Below are 21,528 nucleotides of genomic sequence, written 5' to 3' on the forward strand. Positions count from 1 at the left end.
CTTCCTTTTATCTTTCCCATGTCCAGCAGCACACCTTCCCTGCTCCCTCTGTCCAGCAGTAGCCCTTCTCCCTTACTTTTATCTCCTCCCTGTCCAGTAGTACCTCTTCTCCCTTCCCTGTTCCCTGTCCAGGATCTGCTAGGCAAGGCAGCCTCGGGGCTTTTGCTAGGCCGGCCCGCCTCGCATTATCGAAGTGGGCCGGCCTAGCAAAATGCCCTGCGGCTGCACAGCTCCATGGGAGTGACAGAGTGGGGATAGGCATTAGCGACGGAGGAGGAGGCCGAGAAGCAGTAACGCCAAATCCAACACTATCCTCTCTATTCCGCGCCCGTCTCGGCAGCAAGGGCCCTCGGTTACCGAGTTCGGGCCCCCCAGCAAGGCAGCAGGTCGGTATGGTGGTGTTGGGGTCTTGGAGTTTGTTGCTGGCATCGGTTAAAGATGAAGCTGGCGGAGGGAGGGGGAGAGCCAGGCAGGCTGCCGAGGCTTTGTTCCCATAGCCATCTTTCCTCTTGGGGCATGAACGTTGCTGGGGAAACTGCTGCACGTGTCGCAAACCACCGCAGGCTCCTAGAAACATAGAAACATAGAAGATGACGGCAGATAAGGGCCATAGCCCATCAGGTCTGCCCACTCTACTGACCCACTCCCAAGTCTACTATCCTAGGGATCCCACTCCTGGTGACAGGTTCCCTTGGCTTAACCCTCTAAGGGTGCATGTGGGGGCACGAAGCCATGGATCACGGCCGCACGGAGATTGAAGTGCACATGCACGCTAAGGGTTTTATTATAGCAGATGCAGTGTTGTACACAAGTACGTAAGAGACGGTCTTTGCTTGGCAGAACTTACAGACTATTCAAGACAGACAAACAGGAGAAATAAGGGATTAGGGAGTAGTTATAGAAGAAGTGATACAAACATGGATATTGAACAAGTGAATAAGAGGTTAAGAGTTAAAAGCATACTCAAAATGTGGGCTTTTAGTCTGAATTTGAATCAGGCAAGGGTTGAGCATGACATACCAACTCAAGAAGTCTATTCCAGGCATATGGTGCTGAAAAGGGAAGAAATGGAGTCTGTAGTTGTTGATGAATTAGAAAGGGTGCAGACAAGTAACTGAAACTGATGAACGGTGTTCCCTGGGAGGGATTTAGGAAGAGAGAATTGATTACTGAGGAGCTTCAGAATCAATGCACTTGTAAATCAGTAAGAGGGATTTGAATCGTATACGGAAATGGATAAGGAACCAACAAAGTAATTTGAAGAGAGGAATTATATGAATGTAGCAATATTGGTGCAAGATAAATCATTCATCTGAATGTTGAATAGATTGAAGGGGAGAGAGATAGTTTAATGGGAGACTTGTGAGGAGCAAGTTGCAGTAGTCTAAGTGGGAGGGGTGAAAGTGTGGATAACGTTTTTGATTAGGATGAGAGTGTTATCAACAGACACAGAGAATGGGGGAAGAGTAGAGGAGGGATTAGGGGGAAAGATAAGAAATTCAGTCTTGGTCATATTCAGTTTCAGAAGGTGGTGAGATATCCAGGCAGCAAGGCCAGAAGACTTGAGCCTGGATTCCTGCTGAAATTTCCAGTGTAAAGAGATAGATCTAGAAGCCATCTACATTCACATAGTATTCAAAGAAAAATAAGGATAGAATATAAAAAATCAAGACATCTAAAAAATAACAATACGTCTGCCCCCTTATTATATTCTCAGTGTGACAGACATGCTCTCGATTTCTATAACGTTACTTACTCAGGATTACCAAAAACTCAGATATGGCATCTACAAACATTATGTAACACCACAGTTATCCTACTTTGCAGCGCCAAAAAATGTGATCATATTACCCTAATTTTTATTTGTCTCCATTGGTTACCCATTACATATTGAATCTGGTTCAGAATTCTTCTACTGATCCATAAAGACTTTTATTCAGATGAACCTGTGTCTTTATCATCTCTGATTATGCCTTACACACCTGCCCGTGCTCTACATTCCAATCGGTTAGTTCTGCCCAATCCAAAATTATGCTTCCCAAGAATCAACTCTTATCTTGGCGCTTTTTTTTCTTTCTGGCTCCAAAATTATAGAAAGATATCCCCACACACACTGATTTGTGATAAATTATCTTTTCCCAGATTTAAAACTCTTTGAAAACCCCTAATGTCATGCTAGTATATAGTGGGTGACTAAATGGCCACACCTTCTAGTGCAGTGGTTCCCAACCCTGTCCTGGAGGACCACCAGGCCAATCGGGTTTTCAGGCTAGCCCAAATGAATATGCATGAGAGAGATTTGCATATAATGGACGTGACAGGCATGCAAATCTGTTCATGCATATTCATTAGGGCTAACCTGAAAACCCGATTAGCCTGGTGGTCCTCCAGGACAGGGTTGGGAACCACTGTTCTAGTGTAAGGTTTATTTATTTAAAGACTATATTATGATTGACCTACCTTATATACTCAAATATAAACTGATCTCATTATAAACTGAGGTAACCTATTTTCTCCCCTCCAAAAGGGGGAAAAAGGTCTACTCGAATATAAACTGGGGAAGGGGGGAGGTTAAATTCAATTGCCCTGCTTTGCACCCAGCCCTCCTTCCTTCCCTTCCTGCCTAGCTCTGTACCCAGCCTCCAATGCCCATTGAAAACCTTCCTGATAAACAATAAACCATTTTTACCAAGGATAATCAAGCTGCTTATTTACCTGGTTGTATTACACTTCCCCCTCTCCATTCACGGTTTCAGTAATTGTGATTTCACATATTTGCGATGTTTTGGGGAGGGGGAAAAAAGAAAAAAAAAACATCCTTAAGTCTTCCCCCCCGGCATCCCTGCCTTACCTAGTAGTCTAGCGGGCTTTTGGGGCAGGAGCGATCTTCCTACGCTCCTGCCCTGTGCAGATCGCCATTAGGAAATAGCTGTAGGGAGTTCCCGTCATAGTCTCGAGAGACTATGGGAACTCACAGCAGCCATTTCCTAATGGCGATCTGCACGGGGCAGGAGCTTAGGAAGATCGCTCCTGCCCCGATAGCCCGCTAGACCACCAGGTAAAGCCGGGAAGGCGGGGGTGGGTCAGAGCCGGATATTCGCGGTTTTTCGCCATTCGCGGTCCGGCTCTGCCCCTATCCCCCGCGAATCCAGAGGGAGAAGTGTACTCTAAAAATTGTCCTCCAAAATAACTGGGAGATTTTTTTTTTTTTTTTTTTAAATGAACTACACATGTCAGATTCATGCAAACTTGGTTTTAAAGTTAATTATTTAGATACATTTCTGTAATCATTCATAGTCCGGTTTCATCTGATCTGTTGCAGACACAATGCCAAGAGCTGAGGAAGAGGAAACAGCTTGAGCTGCAAATACTTTCTGAGCCTATACAGGGCTGGGAAGGAGAAGATATAAAGTGCATGGGCTCTCCAGTCTACATGTCCCAAGTCACAGTACAGTGTGCAGGGAGTGAGGTATGAGGGTTTAGTTCTGAAGAAATAGCAGTATATCAGCTTCTTGACGCTTACTTGCTATTTTGGTCTTTTCCAGTTCTTCTCACCTTTATGCTATTATGTTCAGAGCTTAGTTTACTTGTGGGAAAATCTTTTGATAAACTGGACCTTTTCCTTCTTTCAGGTTTATTTATACGCCTTTTGTTATTTAAGCACTCCAGTATATTGCAGAACTACAAGACAGTTCTTTGGTGGTAGGATTCTGATGGTAGTCCTACCTAGAGACTGGAATGTTGAATTAGCAGTAGATATATTAAAAAAAAATATTTCTGTTCTGTCTTCATACCGTGTCTGAACATTTTGTCACGCATTTTGGAGCTTGCTTACTATGCTGTGCAAGGTATTTCACTGTTCAAGTGTCTTCAAGCAAATGTTGCATTATCTGGGGTTTAGGGTCACAACCTGAACTGATCAATTTATTGAGGCATGAGCTTTCTAGAATAAAAGTTCACTTTATCATCTAATGATGTGGACTTTTCTTCTCAAAAAACTCTTGCTTCAGTAAATTGGTTAGTCTACACAAGGGCACTTGCCTCTGACATTTCTGAAGTATTGATTTGACCCTGTTTCACTGGAGTGTCACACATGTACTATCTTACCATGCCCAATTTAGCTGTTTGCTGAGGGTCTCCACACTGTCTTTGTATTATCTGTAGAAGTGAACAGAAGTGCCATGCTGGGTCTGTATCAGTTGGAAGAGCCCAGCACATTTCAGCAGGGGTTCTATTTCCTGTTTCTTACTTTCAGAAATAACAGCTGGTGAACCCCAAGGGGCTCATTTTCAAAACACAAAAATGTTCAAAAAATGTCTTAAACCGGCACTTGGATGTTTTTCTCGCCATAACGTCCAAGTGCTGATTTAGGAAACCGACTTTCTGGGCGTCTTGCTAGGCTTCTAGACTGCTGAGTGTCCAAAGTTCAAGGGGGCGTGTTTGGACATCTTGTGGTGATAATCGAACCTGTCCCAAGGTGTCCAGGATGCAACTTAGACGTCTGGAGCTAGACCTGTTTTAAAAGCGTCTAAGTGCCAAAAAGGTACCCAAACTGACCACATGACCACTGAAGGGATTAAGTAATGATTCCCACACACTCCCCCAGTGGTCACTGACCCCCTTCCCATCACCCAAACATCTGAAACAGTACATACCTGTCTCTAGAACAGCGATGCCTGGTATGGGAAAGCTTAGTAGAGCAGCAAGCAGGTGTCTAGAGTAAACTGGTGAGTGGTGTAGTGAATAGTGCTGCCCGATTCAGGGAAAAATTTTCAATTTGATTCGATTTGGCCCATTGAATTGATTTTTCGAGTCAATTCAATTTGTTTTTCCTGCCCAATCGGGTGGGTTTTTTTTTAATGTCCTGTTGGCTTTATTTTGTAACCTTTCCACCCCCACCCCCTCTCCCCTCTCCATCTTCACGCCGATGCTGTGATGTAAACAAAATAAAAAAGTTATTTCCTCTATTTCTGTTAGGTCCTAGCTCACACTCGCTAACACCAGCTCTGGTAGGATACACATTTAAAATCTGACATTATAATCGCAAACTAAAAAATAAAATTATTTTTTTCTACCTTACACTGCCATAGCCAACATTTGTTTCTTTTCTTTTCTACCATCTCTCTCTTTTTTTTCTCTCTCCCTGCCATGTGCCCTGAGTCAAACCCCTCTGTTCCCTTCCATGCAACATATTTCTCTTCCTCCCCTCCATTAGGATGTGCAACATTTCTTTTTTTTCTTCCCATGCACCTCTCCCTGCCCTCTACCCTATGTCTAACATTTCTCCCTCTCTCTTTTCCATGTATGTTCCCCCCTCCACCATATACATGATTTCTCCCTCTCACCCCTTTTCCACCTCTTCTCTCTCTTCCTCTCCACCACCCCACAATTCTTCCTCTCTTCTCTTTCCCCCCATGTACAGCATCTTTCTTCCTCTTCCACCTATTCTCCTGTGTAACAGCTCTCCATCCCCTTGTGCAGTAGTTTTCTATCCCTCCCTTCCATCTCTCTGTGCAACAGCACCCCACCGACTCTCCCACCGTGAGACCTGACATACCTCGGGGTCTTCCTAAAGCAATGGCTGTGGTGGAGGTGAGCAGTAGCATCACTCTGAATAGGCTGCTCGCGGTCTGCCCTGCCAGGGCTTCCCTCTGCCGCATCATCAGTGATGTCATCAGAGATGCAGCAGAGGGAAGGCTCCGGTGGGGCAGGCCACAGAGCAGCCCGTTCAGAGCAATGCTATTTCTGCTTTAGAAGGCCTCTGAGGTATGTCAGGTCTACGTGGGGGTGGGGGTTGGTCATTGAATCGGTAAGCCTGATTTTCTTGGATAATGAATCGATTTGAATCAATTCACCGCAGTGAATTAGCGAATCGATTTGAATCAGCGAATAGGGCAGCACTAGTAGTAAACCATAGAGAGGGGGACCCAGGCCCAAATCCCACTCTAATCACTACGTTTATGGTGTGAAGTGTGAGTTCACCAAAATCCACCAAAACCCTACTATACTGTCATATAGGTTCCACCTGGAGCCATAAGGGCTATTGGGGTGATAGACAGGTAGGTATATTAGGTTTTGGAGGGCTCACCATGAATTACAAAGGGATTATGGTAAGATATACACCTGACATTCTTTATGTGAAGTTCACAGCAGTGTCTTCTAAGGTGCCCCACTGCTCTGCTGGCATGTCTGTGTGGCCAGTGTAGTATCCAATCCAATCCTTAGTCTTATATACCGAATCATTCCAACGATGGGGCTCGATTCGTTTTACAAAAGAATTAACTATTAGGATAGGGAAAATGAATTATTAAAGCAAAGGCATCATCATTTATAATCCATATTTATGTTGAAGAATCAGTCAGAAATTTCTGAAATAGATAAGTTTTTAAGGTTTTCTGAAAAGTTATCAGAGAAGGAAGTAGTCTGACTTCTGCAGGAAGATCATTTCAAATTTTTGCAAAGGAAAAAGCAAAAGATTGACATCTTACCTAAAGCTTTAATTCCCTTAAAAGAAGGGAAGGCTAGTTTAAATTTATGAATTCTGGAGGACAGAGGCTGTTGAGAATTAAACAAGAGAGCGATCAATGGGGATAACATCCCATATAGAATTTTAAATATTATAGTGGCACATTTGAATTGGATTCTCCAATAAACCAGAAGCCAGTGCAAGGCTTTCAACAGGAGTAACGCAATCGTATTTACTCTTACCAAATATCAATCTGGCTGCCGTGTTTTGAATGAGTTGCAGCCTTTTCATGTTACACTTACTCAAACTGATATAAAGAGAGTTTACATAATCTAGGTGAGCCAGTATAATTGCCTGAACCAAAACAGCAAAATGTTGCTGATGAAAAAAAATGACGAACCCTTCTCAACATCTGAAGACCGAAGAAACATTTTTTCGTTATATTTTTGATAAATGATGACCTCACCTATGTCCAAATGGCTTGGGTTTGGACGTTTAGAACTTGGATGCTTTTGTGTTTGAAAATGGACAAAAAAGTTAGGCGTCCTAAGGTTGGCTGTCCTGATGGCCAAGACATCTAAATAGGCCATTTTTGAAAAAAAAATATGAACATCTTGCAGTTTTGAAAACGGACATTTCAGCATCTGAATTTTGGACGCACTTCTCAGGACATCCAAATCAACTGAGACACACTATTGAAAATACCCCTCCAAGTCCTCCAGGAACTTGTGCAAATCTTTTTGAAACCCAGCTGTGGTACTTGCTGGACCTAGCTTCTTGCACAGCTCTAGCAGCAGTCCCAGCACCTCTTCTCTTCTAAGGATGTTTGAATTCCTCTTCATGCTTTCTTCAGTGCCTCTAATTTACTTAGGTTCATGTTTACCATGTTGGCAGTAGCTAAGCAGAAGAGGTGTTCACAATGTTTTTAAAAATACTATAGGGCCCTTTATTAAAGTGTGCTAAACAGTTAGCCTATGATTTAGCAAGTGGTAATTATTAGTATATGAATGTAGCAACCATTCTGGTATGACTTCATTCACTAATTCACATGCTAACTGTATAGCATGGAAAGAAATGGGCAGGTTATGGATGGGGAATAAGTGCCGACTGTACAAGGTCATTTACATTACACTCTCACTGGCACAGCTAGCATATATGCTCAAATAGGGCAGATGCTGAGAGCAACCCCAACATTTATAGGGCAATAGTATTCTATAATGGCAATTTACATGTAATTGCCAATATAGAATTTATATTTAGCATGCAGCATCGTGGCACATAACTTTAATTTATCCCTAAATGCAAACCTTTATATCACACTTTAGTAAAAGGGCCCCTAAGAATTCCTCAGGAGTGGAGTTAAAAGCAAAATGCACCTCTTTGGTTCTACACTTCTCCCTCCGTATTCGCTGTGATAGGGGATTAACAGAACCTCAAATACAGAAAAACTGCAAATAACTTTTTCATATGTTATTCGTTGTTTTCTATTCAAAACCATTGTGAATATGGTGAAACCGCGAATAACATGGTGGGAGACCTGGCCTGTTCCTGAAGGAGAGGCAAAACACGGCGAAGAAAGTGCTGGGAATCGGTGATTTTCTCTGTAAACGCTTGGAATCAGCAATTTCTCTATGCAAGCTGATGTAATTTTTGGGGGGGAGGAGCCAGCAAGTTAAAAAACGTGAATAACCGAAACTGTGAATGCTGAAACTGCGAATACGGAGTGAGAAATGTACTGACACTGCCTATCTACAAATTCCTTTTCAGTCGTTTTCTGAAAAAGGTTTGTGCATATGTCTCTTTCAGCTTTTTTTTGTTTGGTGTCCTACCCGTAACAGGTTTTCAAGATATATCAGGAAGAATGTGGCAAGGGTGGATTAATTTTTTTGCTAAGTAGATTTGCATGGACATATGCACCTCTTGGAAAGTAGACTAGTAGGCTCTTTTTATTCTGGGACAAACTTGTTTGTGAAGAGCAGTCGGTGCTAAGTGCTCCACAACTGCCCTCTCTTTCTAGTCCAGGGTTGCAGGGATAGGCTGAACTACTTGTGATAACCAGAAACAAAAGCACCATTAGATTTTTCTACAGCAGGTAGAGAACTAAGAAATTCATGTCTTTTAGGAAAAAGAAGAGAGATATTTCATGCTATTCTCCGGTGTTCTTCTTATGCTGTCTGCAAGTCCTCGGATGAGTGGATTCATTTATCAGGTAAAGTTGGAAAATGTGTCATCCGGTGCCAAGCAGAGAGAATTCCCTTCCTTGCCTGCATGTGAAGGAGTGGCCTAGTGGATAGAGCAGCAGCCTCAGCCCCCTGAGGTTGTGAGCTCGATTCCCACTGCAGCTCCTTGTGACTCGGGGCAAGTCACTTAACACTTCATTGCCCCAGGTACAAAATAAGGACCTGTCTAAGATATGTAAATTGCTTTGATTGTGTAACCACACAGAATAAGCGGTATATTAAGTCCCATCCTCTTTACCATTTTTGCTTTGTGTCATCCTTCAATTTGAGATCACACGGTGGCATTGGAACGACTGAAGATTGAATGTGGAAAGCTGTGTTTCATCGTCTCTAGCAGGGGTGTCAAACACAGACCCGTGGGCCAAATCTGGCCCGCAGTAATTATATTTGGCCCGCAAGAAAATTCCAAATGTTTACTAGAGCTGGTAGACAGTTTTTTGACCCAATCGGCTCATGTCCCCATTAAGCACGTCATCACGTTTGACGTTTTTACAAGTTCCCGGCTCTCTTCATAGTCTCACACTGCATCACAGTCGCACTGGACTCTTCTCCAATTGCTGTTTTTTGTAAATATCGATTTTTTTTATTCATCATTTTTTTCTTCTTTTTAATCCCTTGTTGTATATAGTCTTTTGATCATGTTCTAATTTTGGCTTTTTGTATTGTGGTACTCATTCTTTTCCAGTGCTAGTGTTTTTCCGTATTCCTATTCGTTTTCTCTGATTCATGTCATGGTTTTTATTATGATTATATTTTTACGCTTTTTCAAATATATATTGCTAATTCACATGGTATTTAATTTCGTCCCTTTTTGGTTTTAATCCCTTTGTAGTTTTTCCGTTTTAAGTGTGGCTCAGCTAGACTAGATGTACCTTGCGTCATTGTTTTTTTTTGAAAAAAATATTGTTTTTTTAAACATATTGTCTACAGTTTCCTATTGGAGTTGTACACATTTTTTCAATAAATATCAAGGTTGGCCCGCAGCTTTGTCCAAGTTTTTAATTTTGGTCCACTGTGTATTTGAGTTTGACACCCCTGATCTATAGGATTTCAGATAGGCAAGGTTGAAGGCGATCAAGGGCAGGGTAAAGCATCTTCAGGGCTGAAAGGAAAAATATTTTAAACCCAGAAATATTTCCTTGGCTGACAAAGCTCATTTACATCTCTCTTCACTGAGGCCAGGCAGGGACTAGCATGGAACACTCTCATCAGCACTGCTGTGAGTTGGATTTAAGTTGCAGGTATACGACGTTTCCATCTTGGCTCTGTGGTGACATTTTAAACCACTGAAAGTTTGATGCTGTGGTTTGTGATGTCATCAGAAGTTCTTGACAGAAACATCCCTTTGCTTCCCGCTATAGCTCTTTTGCCGCTTTATTGAGTTTCTTTTTTGAGCTTTGCAGTGTGTCTCTGCGGGTGGCATAAAAGCTTTTGCCACATTATAGCGGGATATGTAACATTTGCTAAGTGTGGGGGCAGTCTGTTTCTGAGGGTGTTAAGGAGGTTTTGCACAGTACAGATTTGCTGCCTGCAGCCTAATGCACGAGATGGGCTTTTCCAAAGAAGCATTTAGGTATTTTGCTAAAGCATAGCGGCACTGATCAGGTCAACACTTTGCATCTTATGTAAAAAATTAAAAATCTGATAAATGTTATTGTTAAAGAGGCATAGGAGTTTGGTTTCATAGGGTTACATGGGTAAATAGTGGGTTTATATGTGGTAAATGACTTTTTGTTGTGTAAGTAGTGATTTTAGAAAGCTGCTATTTACATGTATTTATTTATTTATTTTTGATCAGACTTGCTATACCGCCTTTAACTGCTACAAGCTAAGAAATTCATCAATTGAAAAGAACTACAATAAGACGCTAAGACAGCATCATTACATCAGCACATAATTCTATAAAGATAAGGGGGGGGAGAGGGTTTAGGAATTGGAGGCAGACAAAGACAAGAGACCACTTGGATTAGCCTAAGAAAGCCTGTTTGAAGAGCCTGATGTGTGTATATCTATGGCACATACAGTTTTGGGGTTCGCTTGAAAAGTTTTTATGTATTTACAATTTTGCAGCAGCAGTATATGCGTTCTTGAAAAAAATTTGCCTATCAACATTTTCACTGTCTCCGAGTTGTATGTAAGTGTTGGCTCACTGTGTCTGAACATCAGCTTTGGAGGAGTGATTGAGGGAGAAACTGCACTTGCCTCTCTGATGTTAAGAGTATCTCAAAAATCTGAAAATTAGAACTTTGGAGCTTGACTTCTCAGTTGCAAGTGCAGCTTTGTAAAATCCTGCAATTAGGCATGGAAATGGCAATACTTACACACGTAATTTGCAGAATCGGCCACTTACATGTGTCTTCAAAGTTCTAAAATGGATGTTTCCACTGTATTTCTACAGCCTTATAGATATTTTATAAAATAATTTATGTTCAGTGAGTCTTTTGTAAACTACTCTGCAAACTGTGAATATTCACTCTTAGACTTGCTGTTTCCTCCCAAAATGAACTGTGCAAAATCGGGCTTCATGTATCAATAGGAGTAAATGATTAATGTCTCCATTCTTATTAATATAATTGTTGATAATACTTTCTTTTTAGGGTAAATTGCCATTAACTGGAATGACTGTAAGCAAATTAGAAGAAGCAGAGGGCGGCAATGATTATACTTTTGAAATCACAGGTTGGGATCTGTATTCTAGTATTTTTAACATAGAGCAATTCTGAGATCTGGTTTCCACTGCATATGTCATCTGCATATGTCACCCTCAGTGTAGCTAAAATTACACACATGCCACACTGTTTTCCGTACTTTTGCCTTCTGTGTCAAGAAGCATACCTATTGGCACGTTTAGAGTAAGGGAGGAGATAATGAGCACTGATTGCATTTTCAACTCTTCACCAGTCATATCCTTTAAAATGTTGCTCTCACCAAGCAAAAGTAAATGCCATGGCTACTTTGTACTTGCATCAGTCATTAAAGCAAATTTATGCCTGTGCCACAAACATGTGGCTGTGCTTTGATTATTGGCACAAACCTGCGAGTTATTTGCAACAGAGTGTGCAGTTTGAGTCTTCCTTCCCATAGAAGGTAATTCTATAAGTACACACTATAAGTACTGCACTGATTATGTGTGTAACTCATTAGAATAATGGTATTTCTGTTATATAAACACAGGAGTTTGTATGTTAGGTGATAAAGCCGTGCTTGCGAACTGCTTGCAGAAGGGTGTCATTTACATCTTTCAGTTCCTCCTCCTTCACTAGTGAAGTATAGTGCCCTCTTCAGTTTTTCCTTCTGCAAGTGAACTAAGAAGTTGTGTTCTGATCTGCTCTGTTCAGTTTTTCATTTTTTCTGGTATTTTTCTTCAATTTCTGGAGGCTTTGGTGCCAAAAGGACCCCATTTGGGGGGCTGCTTTGCCTGGGAGAGGGCATACACCTTGTAAGGGTGGGCTGTAGCTCACAGCGCAACCCCCAGGTGTACCTGTTAAGCCAGACTGCTTTGTGCTTCTTTGAGGATTGGGGTCCGTTCCCCTTGGAGCCAGCTCACCTGATTTATCAGAGGCTTGAGCACAGGCTGTGAGGCTTTGGGTTTCAGGGAGCTGGCTGCATTTTAATCTTCCCCAGTCGCAATGTGAGGATCTATAGTAGTGGAGTCCTCAGTCAACATCTATCTGAATGGCAGCCCGAAGATCTCCAGTAGTGGACTGCTTCCTACAAAGATTTGAGGCAGAAAGTCCTCTCCATTCAGTCAGGCTGCAGCAGAGCTGACACAGGCAAGAACCAGCAAAGCATAAGAACATAAGCAATGCTTCTGCTGGGTCAGACCTGAGGTCCATCATGCCCAGCAGCCCGCTCATGCGGCAGCCCCAACAGGTCCAGGACCTGTGCAGTGATCCTCTATTTATACCCTTCTATCCCCCTTTTCAGCAGAAAATTGTCCAATCCTTTCTTAAACCCCAATACTGTACTCTGCCCTATTACGTCCTCTGGAAGCGCATTCCAGGTGTCCACCACACGCTGGGTAAAGAAGAACTTCCTAGCATTTGTTTTGAATCTGTCCCCTTTCAGTTTTTCCGAATGCCCTCTTGTTCTTATATTTTTTGAAAGTTTGAAGAATCTGTCCCTCTCTACTCTCTCTATGCCCCTCATGATCTTATAAGTCTCTATCATATCCCCTCTAAGTCTCCTCTTCTCCAGGGAAAAGAGAACCATTTTCTCCAATCTCTTAGCGTATGAAAGGTTTTCTATCCCTTTTATCAGACATGTCGCTCTCCTCTGAACCCTCTCGAGTAACGCCATATCCTTCTTAAGGTACGGCGACCAATATTGGACGCAGTATTCCAGATGCGGGCGCACAAGTAGAAGTTTCTAAAAGGTACCATGCCTAAAGGTTTGTGTCTACAGTAAGATCACAGTAGTAATGAAAGTGAAAATATTGCCAGTATGTAATTCCTGAACCTCAATTTCTATAAGAGACTGTCTCTTTAGCGCAGAACATCTTTTCATGCATAAGGAAGGAGGAATGGCCTATTGGTCAGAAGCGCTGCCTCTGCTTCCTGAGGTTGTGAGTTCAATGCTAGTATTGCCTCCTGTGACCTTGGGCAAGCCACCCAACCCTTTCTTGCCCCAGGTATCACAACCAGACTGTGAGCCCACCAGGACAGATAGGGGAAAAACCTTCAGAGTACTTGATCAATGTAACCCACTTAGGTTATAAGTGTTATATAAATAACAAATTGAAACACAATGAGTACAGCCCATTATTCCCTATGGGGAAAATTGGGAGGGGGGTGATGAGGGAGGTCAGACAAAGTTACTTTTAAGGGTTTTTGGAGCCAGAGCTAGGGTCCCTCTCCAAAACCCCTTTCCATGAGTTTTTTGACCTTTAGGTGAGCCCCCTGCGGGCTGTTTTTGGGGCAGATTTGCTGGCAGCAGCCATCTTTTTTTCTAAAGCCTCCATCTGCCTTAAAAACCCTTCAATTTGTCTCAACATCAACTGGGATGGACTTTTCAGGTTGTTCTGCCACTATATCTTGTCAGTTTTGTGCTGGATTGTTGGGTGGGGAGTGTCTGTGTGTCGCAGGGCATGCAAGGGAGGGGTGGGAGCCTTGGGCTTAGTCTCCTCTGAGTCCTCTAGGGCTGTGGAACCAGAGGTGATCTGAGTGGTAGGGAGAAAATCCTTTCCAGAGATCTCAAATACCAAAGGTGTGAAATACAAGTGTGTGGATGCTACAGAGCCTAAGAGAAGCCAGTCTTAGGTCCTGCAGGGGGGTCTGTGGGGCCATTTGTGCAAGGAGCACGCTGGCAGTTAGGGAGAGATCCCTTCTTTGGAGGTCTCCCCGCCATAGAGAAAGCTGGCTTCCAGCCTAAGTGACCAAATGTAACAGTACTGGGAGGATTGGAGGTCAGACTCCATGCCTTTATTTTCTCAGGGCTCAGCTTCTTTCCTGGAGGATCTGTTTCCCTGTCCAGGGACCAGGAATCAAAAAGTGATAGTTGCCCTCGACCAGGGAGATGATCCATCGATGCGACAGCTTTTCAAGTTGACTACTGTTCCACATGTTATTACAGATGCTCTCAGGGAGTTAAAAGTTGGAGCCCCAGCAGCCATCCACCTCACAGTGTATGGTCATGAGTGGTTCAGATGCTTAGACCACCTTTTGTCCTGCTGGTCACTGAGCATTAGGAGACCCCAGAAAGCTCCCTATAGATAGCAAAGACTACAGTATGTCTAAACATTATCCTATGGCTCTGGAGTTTCAGCAAATGTTTAGTCAGCCAGTTGGATTCCATGGTGGCTCAAGTGACTAAACATACCTCCCTCCCTATCAAGGGGGGAATGATGTTACAAGATACACAAGATTTTTAAGAGGCAATTTGAAGCATTAGCTTTGGGGATCAAGGTTGCAGTGGCACATTTCTGCCACACCAGGTTAAGGCGGAGTCCTACTGAGGAGGAGGTCATCTGCCCCCTGCTGGTGTTGGAGGGGGGTAGATTATGTGGTAGATTCTCTATAACATCATCAGAATCATAAGGAAGGTTTTGGTGTAAACCATTTTGGCCTGCAGGATGCTCTGGATCAGGCAAAGGACAGGTGATTCAGCCTCCAAGGGTAGTCATTTCGACTTCTTAAAGCAAAGAAGGCATCAACATTTGTAGCTTACGCTAAGGCCTGGAAGGCTTTCCAGCTCTGGTGCACCAAAGATCAGGTAGAATCTTTTGAGGCACCAATTCCTGCGATCCTTGCATTTCTGCAAGCCGGAATAGAAAAAGTCCTAGCAGTGGCATCTCCCAAAGTTCAGGTGTTTGAAAGGGACGCTCAGATTGCGGTTCCATTGCACCAGCTTTTTGTATCCTGGAATTTTAATATCGTCTTGAAGGGCCTTTCTAAGCCTCCGTATGAGCCTCTCCAAGAGGCATCCCTTCTGATCTCATAGTGAAGATGGTATTTCTGGTGGCAATATTCTTAGCAAAAAGGTACTAGTGACCTGGATCAGGTACTAGTGACCTGGATTGGCCACCATGAGAATGGGCTACTGGGCTTGATGGACCATTGGTCTGTCCCAGTAAGGCTATTCTTATGTTCTTAATTGCAGACTCTTTCCTGCAGAGAGCCCTTTCTAAGAATCACAGAGACTGGGGTTTCACTAGCAAAGGTTGTGTCAGCCATTCATGTCGACCAAGTGATTCATTTGCTCACTTTTCATACTACCAGCTTGACTAAGCAAGATAAGATATTGAAGAGGCTGATGTGCAAAGTTTTACTCCACTACCTAGAAAGAACCAATGATTCTCAACTTTCCAACCATCTTTTTGCTCTAACCAGTCAGTAGACCAGCATCCAAGGCTTTTGTCGCCAGATGGATTTGCAGTGCAATTTTGTCGACGTACACTGGCTGTGGCAAACAGCCACATATTTCTCTCAAAGCTCATTTAACTAGAAGTATGGTATCTTCATGGGCAGAGTCCTGGGCAGTTCCACCCAAGGAGAAATGTAGAATAGCTCTTTATACTACGCTCCATACCATTACAAGGTTCTACAGAGTGGACATGGCGGTTCGAGAGGACACTGCTTTTGGGACTGTGAGTTCTGCAATTCACCTGCTTACTGCCTCAGACAACTCTATAATCTAGATCCTGAGTACTTCTCCTGTCAGTTGGATAAACATGTGTGAATAAATTACTAATAAAGTACTGAGTTTGTTGAACTTTGAAGCTCCTTATGTGTTAGTGCTAGTTGCCCATAGCAGGTTGGATCATTGATGCAACTATGTTGCAAGTTCATGCAAATTATTATTCCTTTTCATGAGTTACAGAGCAGAACAGAAATGTATAATATCTCCAGTGAAGTTCCCCATGTCCTGTTACAGTGGAGATTGATTGCTTTGGTACAAACTGAAGAGGGCACTATACACTGGTGAAGGAGGAGGAACTGAAAGATATGATTGACACATTTCTGCAAACAGTTTGCGAGCACGGATTGATCACCTAATGTACAGACTCCTGAGTATATTAACAGAAAGAATATTCAGGTAAGAACCTAATGCATATGCAAGGCTATTAGAAGGTTATAGGCAATGTGACCACCTCACCCCAGTTTTGCAAAAACTTCACTGGTGCTACCAGTATAATATAGAGTGAAATTTAAAACCCTTTATATGATCTTCAAGACCCTCAAAAGAAATGGTCAAGAGTACTTGAACAGGATCTCCCTCTACACACCTTCAAGGTTACTAAAGTCCTCCCAGGGAGTATCTCTAACTACACCCTCTCCAAAGGACATCACATGATTTGATATCTGCCAGTGAGCCTTCTCCGAAGTAGCCCACATACTCTTGAATGCACTCCCTGAAAGGCTTCACTTGACAGAAGACTATCTCTAGTTGCGGAAGCAGGTGAAAGCTTGGCTCTTCAACCAGACCTTTAATGGAAGAACTAACTAACTTGCTACACACATTTGACACCGGCTCCACGTACTATAGCAGGACATGTTTATTCACTAATACCCTAGCTAAGAATGTAATGCAGCATATTATTTTTAACAAAACTCACAAAATAGAATACTAACAATTTAGCAGAATTTACTGTAGTGTTGGAACAGGCTCAATTAAAAATAATTAAACAAAATGAGCCTCAAAGAGTGTCTGGTACTCAATAAAGCCCCATTTATTATCATTGGCTCCTCAATCGGCTGGGAAAAACAAAATGGAAAAAAACTCAGAAACCCCTTTGAGAAAACCCTGATCTTCAAAAACCCAGACCCGAAGGTAATTTAAATTAATCAACCAGGCTCATTCCAATAAAAGAGTAAAATAAGCTCATAGTTTAAAAATCCATTTAGAACCTTCCCCCAAGCACTTATTATAAGGGCATCTTAGATGAGCTGCGTGCTTCTTAATCTAAAAGATGCATCCCAAAATATTTGTAATCCATTTGTGTTAGGGGAAGGAAATGTCAAGCCTTGACAATGTCCTTTTTTCGCGAACACCATCGTTGCTTCTGGAGAGAGACCGGTAAATTGCAACCAGTATACTTTGTGAGTTTTGTTAACAATAAGTTTCCCCTTTTTTGAATGAGAGATGCAGCAATTATTCCATACTTTGATTGTAATTTGAATATTTTTACTGCTGTAATTTTCTTTTGCTTATGTTCGATTTATTCTTGCTGTACACTGCCATGAGCAAATTCCTTCAAAAAGGCGTTAAATAAATCCTAATAGCATTAAAATCCACTCTTATGCAGATGACATCCAGCTGCTCCTCCCACTAGGCGAGAACCGATCGTCCCAAATTACTAACCTCCAACATTGCCTCTCTGATATGAAAACTTGGATGTCAAACAACAAACTTCAACTAAACGCCACTAAAACAGAACTCTTATGGATCAGAAAAAAAAGCACCAAATTCACACGTCCTACCCTAGCATGGGACTCCACTCTACTAACGGCAACAGATCAGGTACGCAGCCTAGGAGTAACCTTAGACGGACACCTATCCCTATCTGCCCACATATCCCAAGTAATCTCCACCTCCTTCTACTACCTCCGCCAACTGAAAAAGATCAAACCCTACATCTCCACACCTGACCTCGCCCAACTCCTCTACGCATATGTCCTCTCCAGAATGGACTACTGTAACTCCCTATTCAATGGACTAACCAAAAATAATCTCAAACGCCTCCAACGTGTCCAAAATGCAGCTATCCGCCTCCTACACAACCTCAACTACCATGATCCCGTCTCCCCAGCACTCTGCGCTGAACACTGGCTCCCAATTAGCCAGCGCTGTGCTTTCAAGGCCCTAGCAGTAGCCCACAAGAGAATTTATGCCACCACCCCCTCCTACATAAAATCTAAGCTTCCCATCTACACCCCCACTCGCACCCTCCGCTCAAAATCGGAAATACGCCTATGCATTCCCCCTGGAAGGTCCCTCCTCTCAGAAACTGCCCGCAAACGATCCTACAGCCACTTCATCCCACATCTCTGGAATAAACTCCCCCCCCAACTCAGGCAACAGAACTCTTTATTGACATTCCGTAAAATGGTAAAGACCCTCCTCTTCAACTAAAGGTCTCCCTCAGTCTACACCCCCCCTTAAACCCCACCTCTCTCTTCTCTCCCCTATTTAACTTCTCCTAAATTTCAGTATAGTCCTCTCTTAGTCTGTACTCTGATAAATTGTCTATACTCTGAAAAATTGTCTGTAGCCTGATAAATACTGCTCAATCTTGTATGTCCAAGCATCTAAACCTATTGCACATTTATTTGCCTAACTACTTCTACTGTGTATGTTTACTTGTAGACCGTTCTGAGCTACTGGGAGAACGGGATATAAATCTAAATAAATAAATAAATAAATAAATAAATAAATAAATAAATAAATAAATATTGATGAGCATATTTATTTATTGGGATTTAGTAACTGCCTTTATGAAGAGATTCACCCAAGGTGTTGTACAGTAGGTACAGTTTAGCATAAAGCTTGCAATTTTGTTAACAGCATAACAATAGTAAACTGACCAAAAATAAACCTAAATGCAATACCGCCTCCCCTCCTCTTTATGAAGCGGCATCAGGCTTTTTTATTGCTGGCCACAATTGTGTTAGCTCTGATGCTCATAGAATTCCTATGGGTGTTGGAGGTACTACCGCTGGCGATAAAAAAGCGTAATGCGGCTTCGTTAAAAAAAAAAAAAGGCGGGGATAAATGAGGTAAACTTGGAAATAGCAAATAAAACCTAATAGGATTACCATGAAATAATATAAAAAATGTACATATTAAATGACATTGAAATTCATATAGCAGAGATAACATGATGTCAACATAATACCAATGGAACACCCAGTAGGAACTCATGAGAACATTCAAATAACATAGATATGATACTAATGCTTTTCTGTAATACAGCTTACCAGATAGTCAAGGAGTAATGTGAACATATTGAGCAGTACCAGTCAAAAATCTGGCAGTAGCATTTTGCGCTACCTGACGCACCCTTTGAACGTTCTTAAGCAAGCCTAACAATAGACTCTATTGTAACAATCAAAATATGGAAAATTTATTGTTTGAACAATTAACTGAAAATTAAATATATGGCTGTGTACTGTTAATTTTCTTTCAACGGCCATGCACTAATACTAACGCGGGAGTACTTCCTGCCTCCTTTGTAGACTACGCTAAGGGCTTCCATATTATGGGCACAGTCACCAGTTATGGTAGCAGTGATTTCAGCGAGCTTAGTATGTGATGGCAAAAAACGAATGCAGAATACTTTAGCACATCCCGTGTTAGGCCATTTTTGGGGCATTAGACGTCCATTAGCACCTAACATAACTTAGTAAAAAGGCCCCCAAATTAGCTGATGAAGCCCAAATGTCTTTATCTTATGTATGTTGATAATGTTTTTACAGCTACAAACTCTTTTTCAAAAATTTTACCCAATCAGGCAACCTGATTGAAAGGATACTGGTGTCTTGTAACAGCAACCATGATTTGCAAGAATGGGTTGACAATTTGCATCGATTGACAAAAGGAAGTGGATGTGGAAATACCGTTTCCAAAACCCAGTCTTGGGCTGCTTATTCTGTGAGTAACGAGTAGTACCATTCATGGTCCATAGAAGAAAATAATGTCACTTGAATAAATATAGATACATATATTGAAAGAAAGTAAGATTAAATACTTCTGATCTTGTCGCAAGGAAGGACAGTTGACAGTTCTGGTAAATGCCAACATCTTCTGGTAAACAAAGGTACATTTTGGCTTCTGAAACTTGATTTTTTTTTTTTCCTTTTCATTGGTAAAATGCAGGGGTGGCTTAACCATTAGACCAGGTAAGATACTGGACCAGGGCACTGGCAATAAAGGCTGCCAAAATTGGTGAGTCTAAGATCCTCTGGAAACATTGGTTGCAGGCAGGCATACGTATGCTGGATGATGTGTTATCAGATGGAAAGATGCTTGACTTTTCATGACTGCAACAAACATTTGGTATTGCAAAGTCTCAAGTATATAAGTGATTGCAATTGAAGCAGGCCATTCAGAAGGGGTTTCCTGAATGGCGTAATTTAAAAACTCAGTATAGCCTGCCGGGTCTGTGCTTCCAGACAGATTTGCTGGGGCATCAGGCAGAGCCAGGTGGTATAAATGAATATCTGAATTTCTGAATAAGAAACCAAAAACTAGTCTTAAAGACATTTGGAGCATTGAGATAAAGCAGCAGATTTCTGCATCTCAATGGCCACGAATTTGGACTTAGAGGATGAGATGTACAGTGTCGGCATTTATGAGACAAACATGTTTTTTTCTGTTGCATAGAAGTTTTTGGAACCCTGTTCGATTACAAAAATTAGATAGTTCTAAGTCAAATAGATGCTGGCACTGTCATCTCGATATAGGGACAATGGATCATCTGCTCTTCTTTTGTCCCTTGATACTTAACTTTTGGCGATCTATTTGGGGATCAAATTAATAGAATACTGGAAGTTCCATTGGCATTGACTTATGACATAGTGCTGTTTGGTACACTATTGAGGGCCAAGAGTCCAATAACTTCACATAACAGTAGAGTACTTTTTATCATGATGGGAGTTGCCATACAGCTTATTTTGAAAAATTGGGACAGGTTAAACTATAGTTTTTGGTGGGAATCCTTGTGCCAAACTTATAAATTTGAACGTATGAGAGCAATACAATTGGGACATTATAAGAAATTCAAGGAGGTTTGGGACCCATTGACAAAATTTTGTAAAGATTGATTACTAGTTTTCCCCACTGATTATACACATCCAGGAAGGGTGGGTGGGTGGAGGGAATATGTACTTAATTTGTTTTTCAATTGTAATTTGTATGAAAGAGTGGGTGGGGGGTGGAAGGGATATGTACTTATTATATCAATTGATGGAATTAAGTGCTGTTTTATTTTGTAAATTGTTTGATAATATGTTGCACTTGATGTTGGTTTTTAAAATGAATAAAGATTTGGGGGAAAAAAAAGACTTGGGCCTGATTCTATAAACTGTGCCTAATTCAGTAGGCCCCTAGCAAAATGGCACTTACCACATGTCATTCAAAGTTAGGCCCCGCTTGTATAATCATGTCTAGCACCTAAATTGACTTAGGCTCTGGTAGGCATCTCTAACTTAGGTGTCGATATATTAGACCAGGGTTTCCTTGGCCTACAATACCAGCATCTAACTCAATCTGTACCCAAACTCTACCCCCTAACCATGCCTACTTTTTGGGTAGGCACCTCTGTGTAGGCACCTACTGGAAAATTAATCTTTTTAAATTGTATTTTTAATCGGTTTTTAATGGCAC

At 41.9% G+C, this 21,528-nt stretch overlaps 1 protein-coding gene across 2 annotated transcripts in view; it reads left to right on the plus strand.

The window, feature by feature from the left end:
* ARHGEF6 (Rac/Cdc42 guanine nucleotide exchange factor 6) overlaps positions 1–21,528 on the plus strand; it is a 125,060-nt gene that overhangs the window by 79,075 nt on the left and 24,457 nt on the right. For both annotated transcript variants that reach the window (XM_033945764.1, XM_033945763.1), the window contains 4 exons: positions 3,323–3,469; positions 8,589–8,675; positions 11,304–11,385; positions 19,655–19,794. In XM_033945764.1, coding sequence (XP_033801655.1) covers positions 3,323–3,469; positions 8,589–8,675; positions 11,304–11,385; positions 19,655–19,794 — 456 coding nt within the window. The remainder of the gene's footprint in view (positions 1–3,322; positions 3,470–8,588; positions 8,676–11,303; positions 11,386–19,654; positions 19,795–21,528) is intronic.

The sequence above is a fragment of the Geotrypetes seraphini genome, chromosome 5, assembly GCF_902459505.1.
Source record: "Geotrypetes seraphini chromosome 5, aGeoSer1.1, whole genome shotgun sequence".
Taxonomy (NCBI): domain Eukaryota; kingdom Metazoa; phylum Chordata; class Amphibia; order Gymnophiona; family Dermophiidae; genus Geotrypetes; species Geotrypetes seraphini.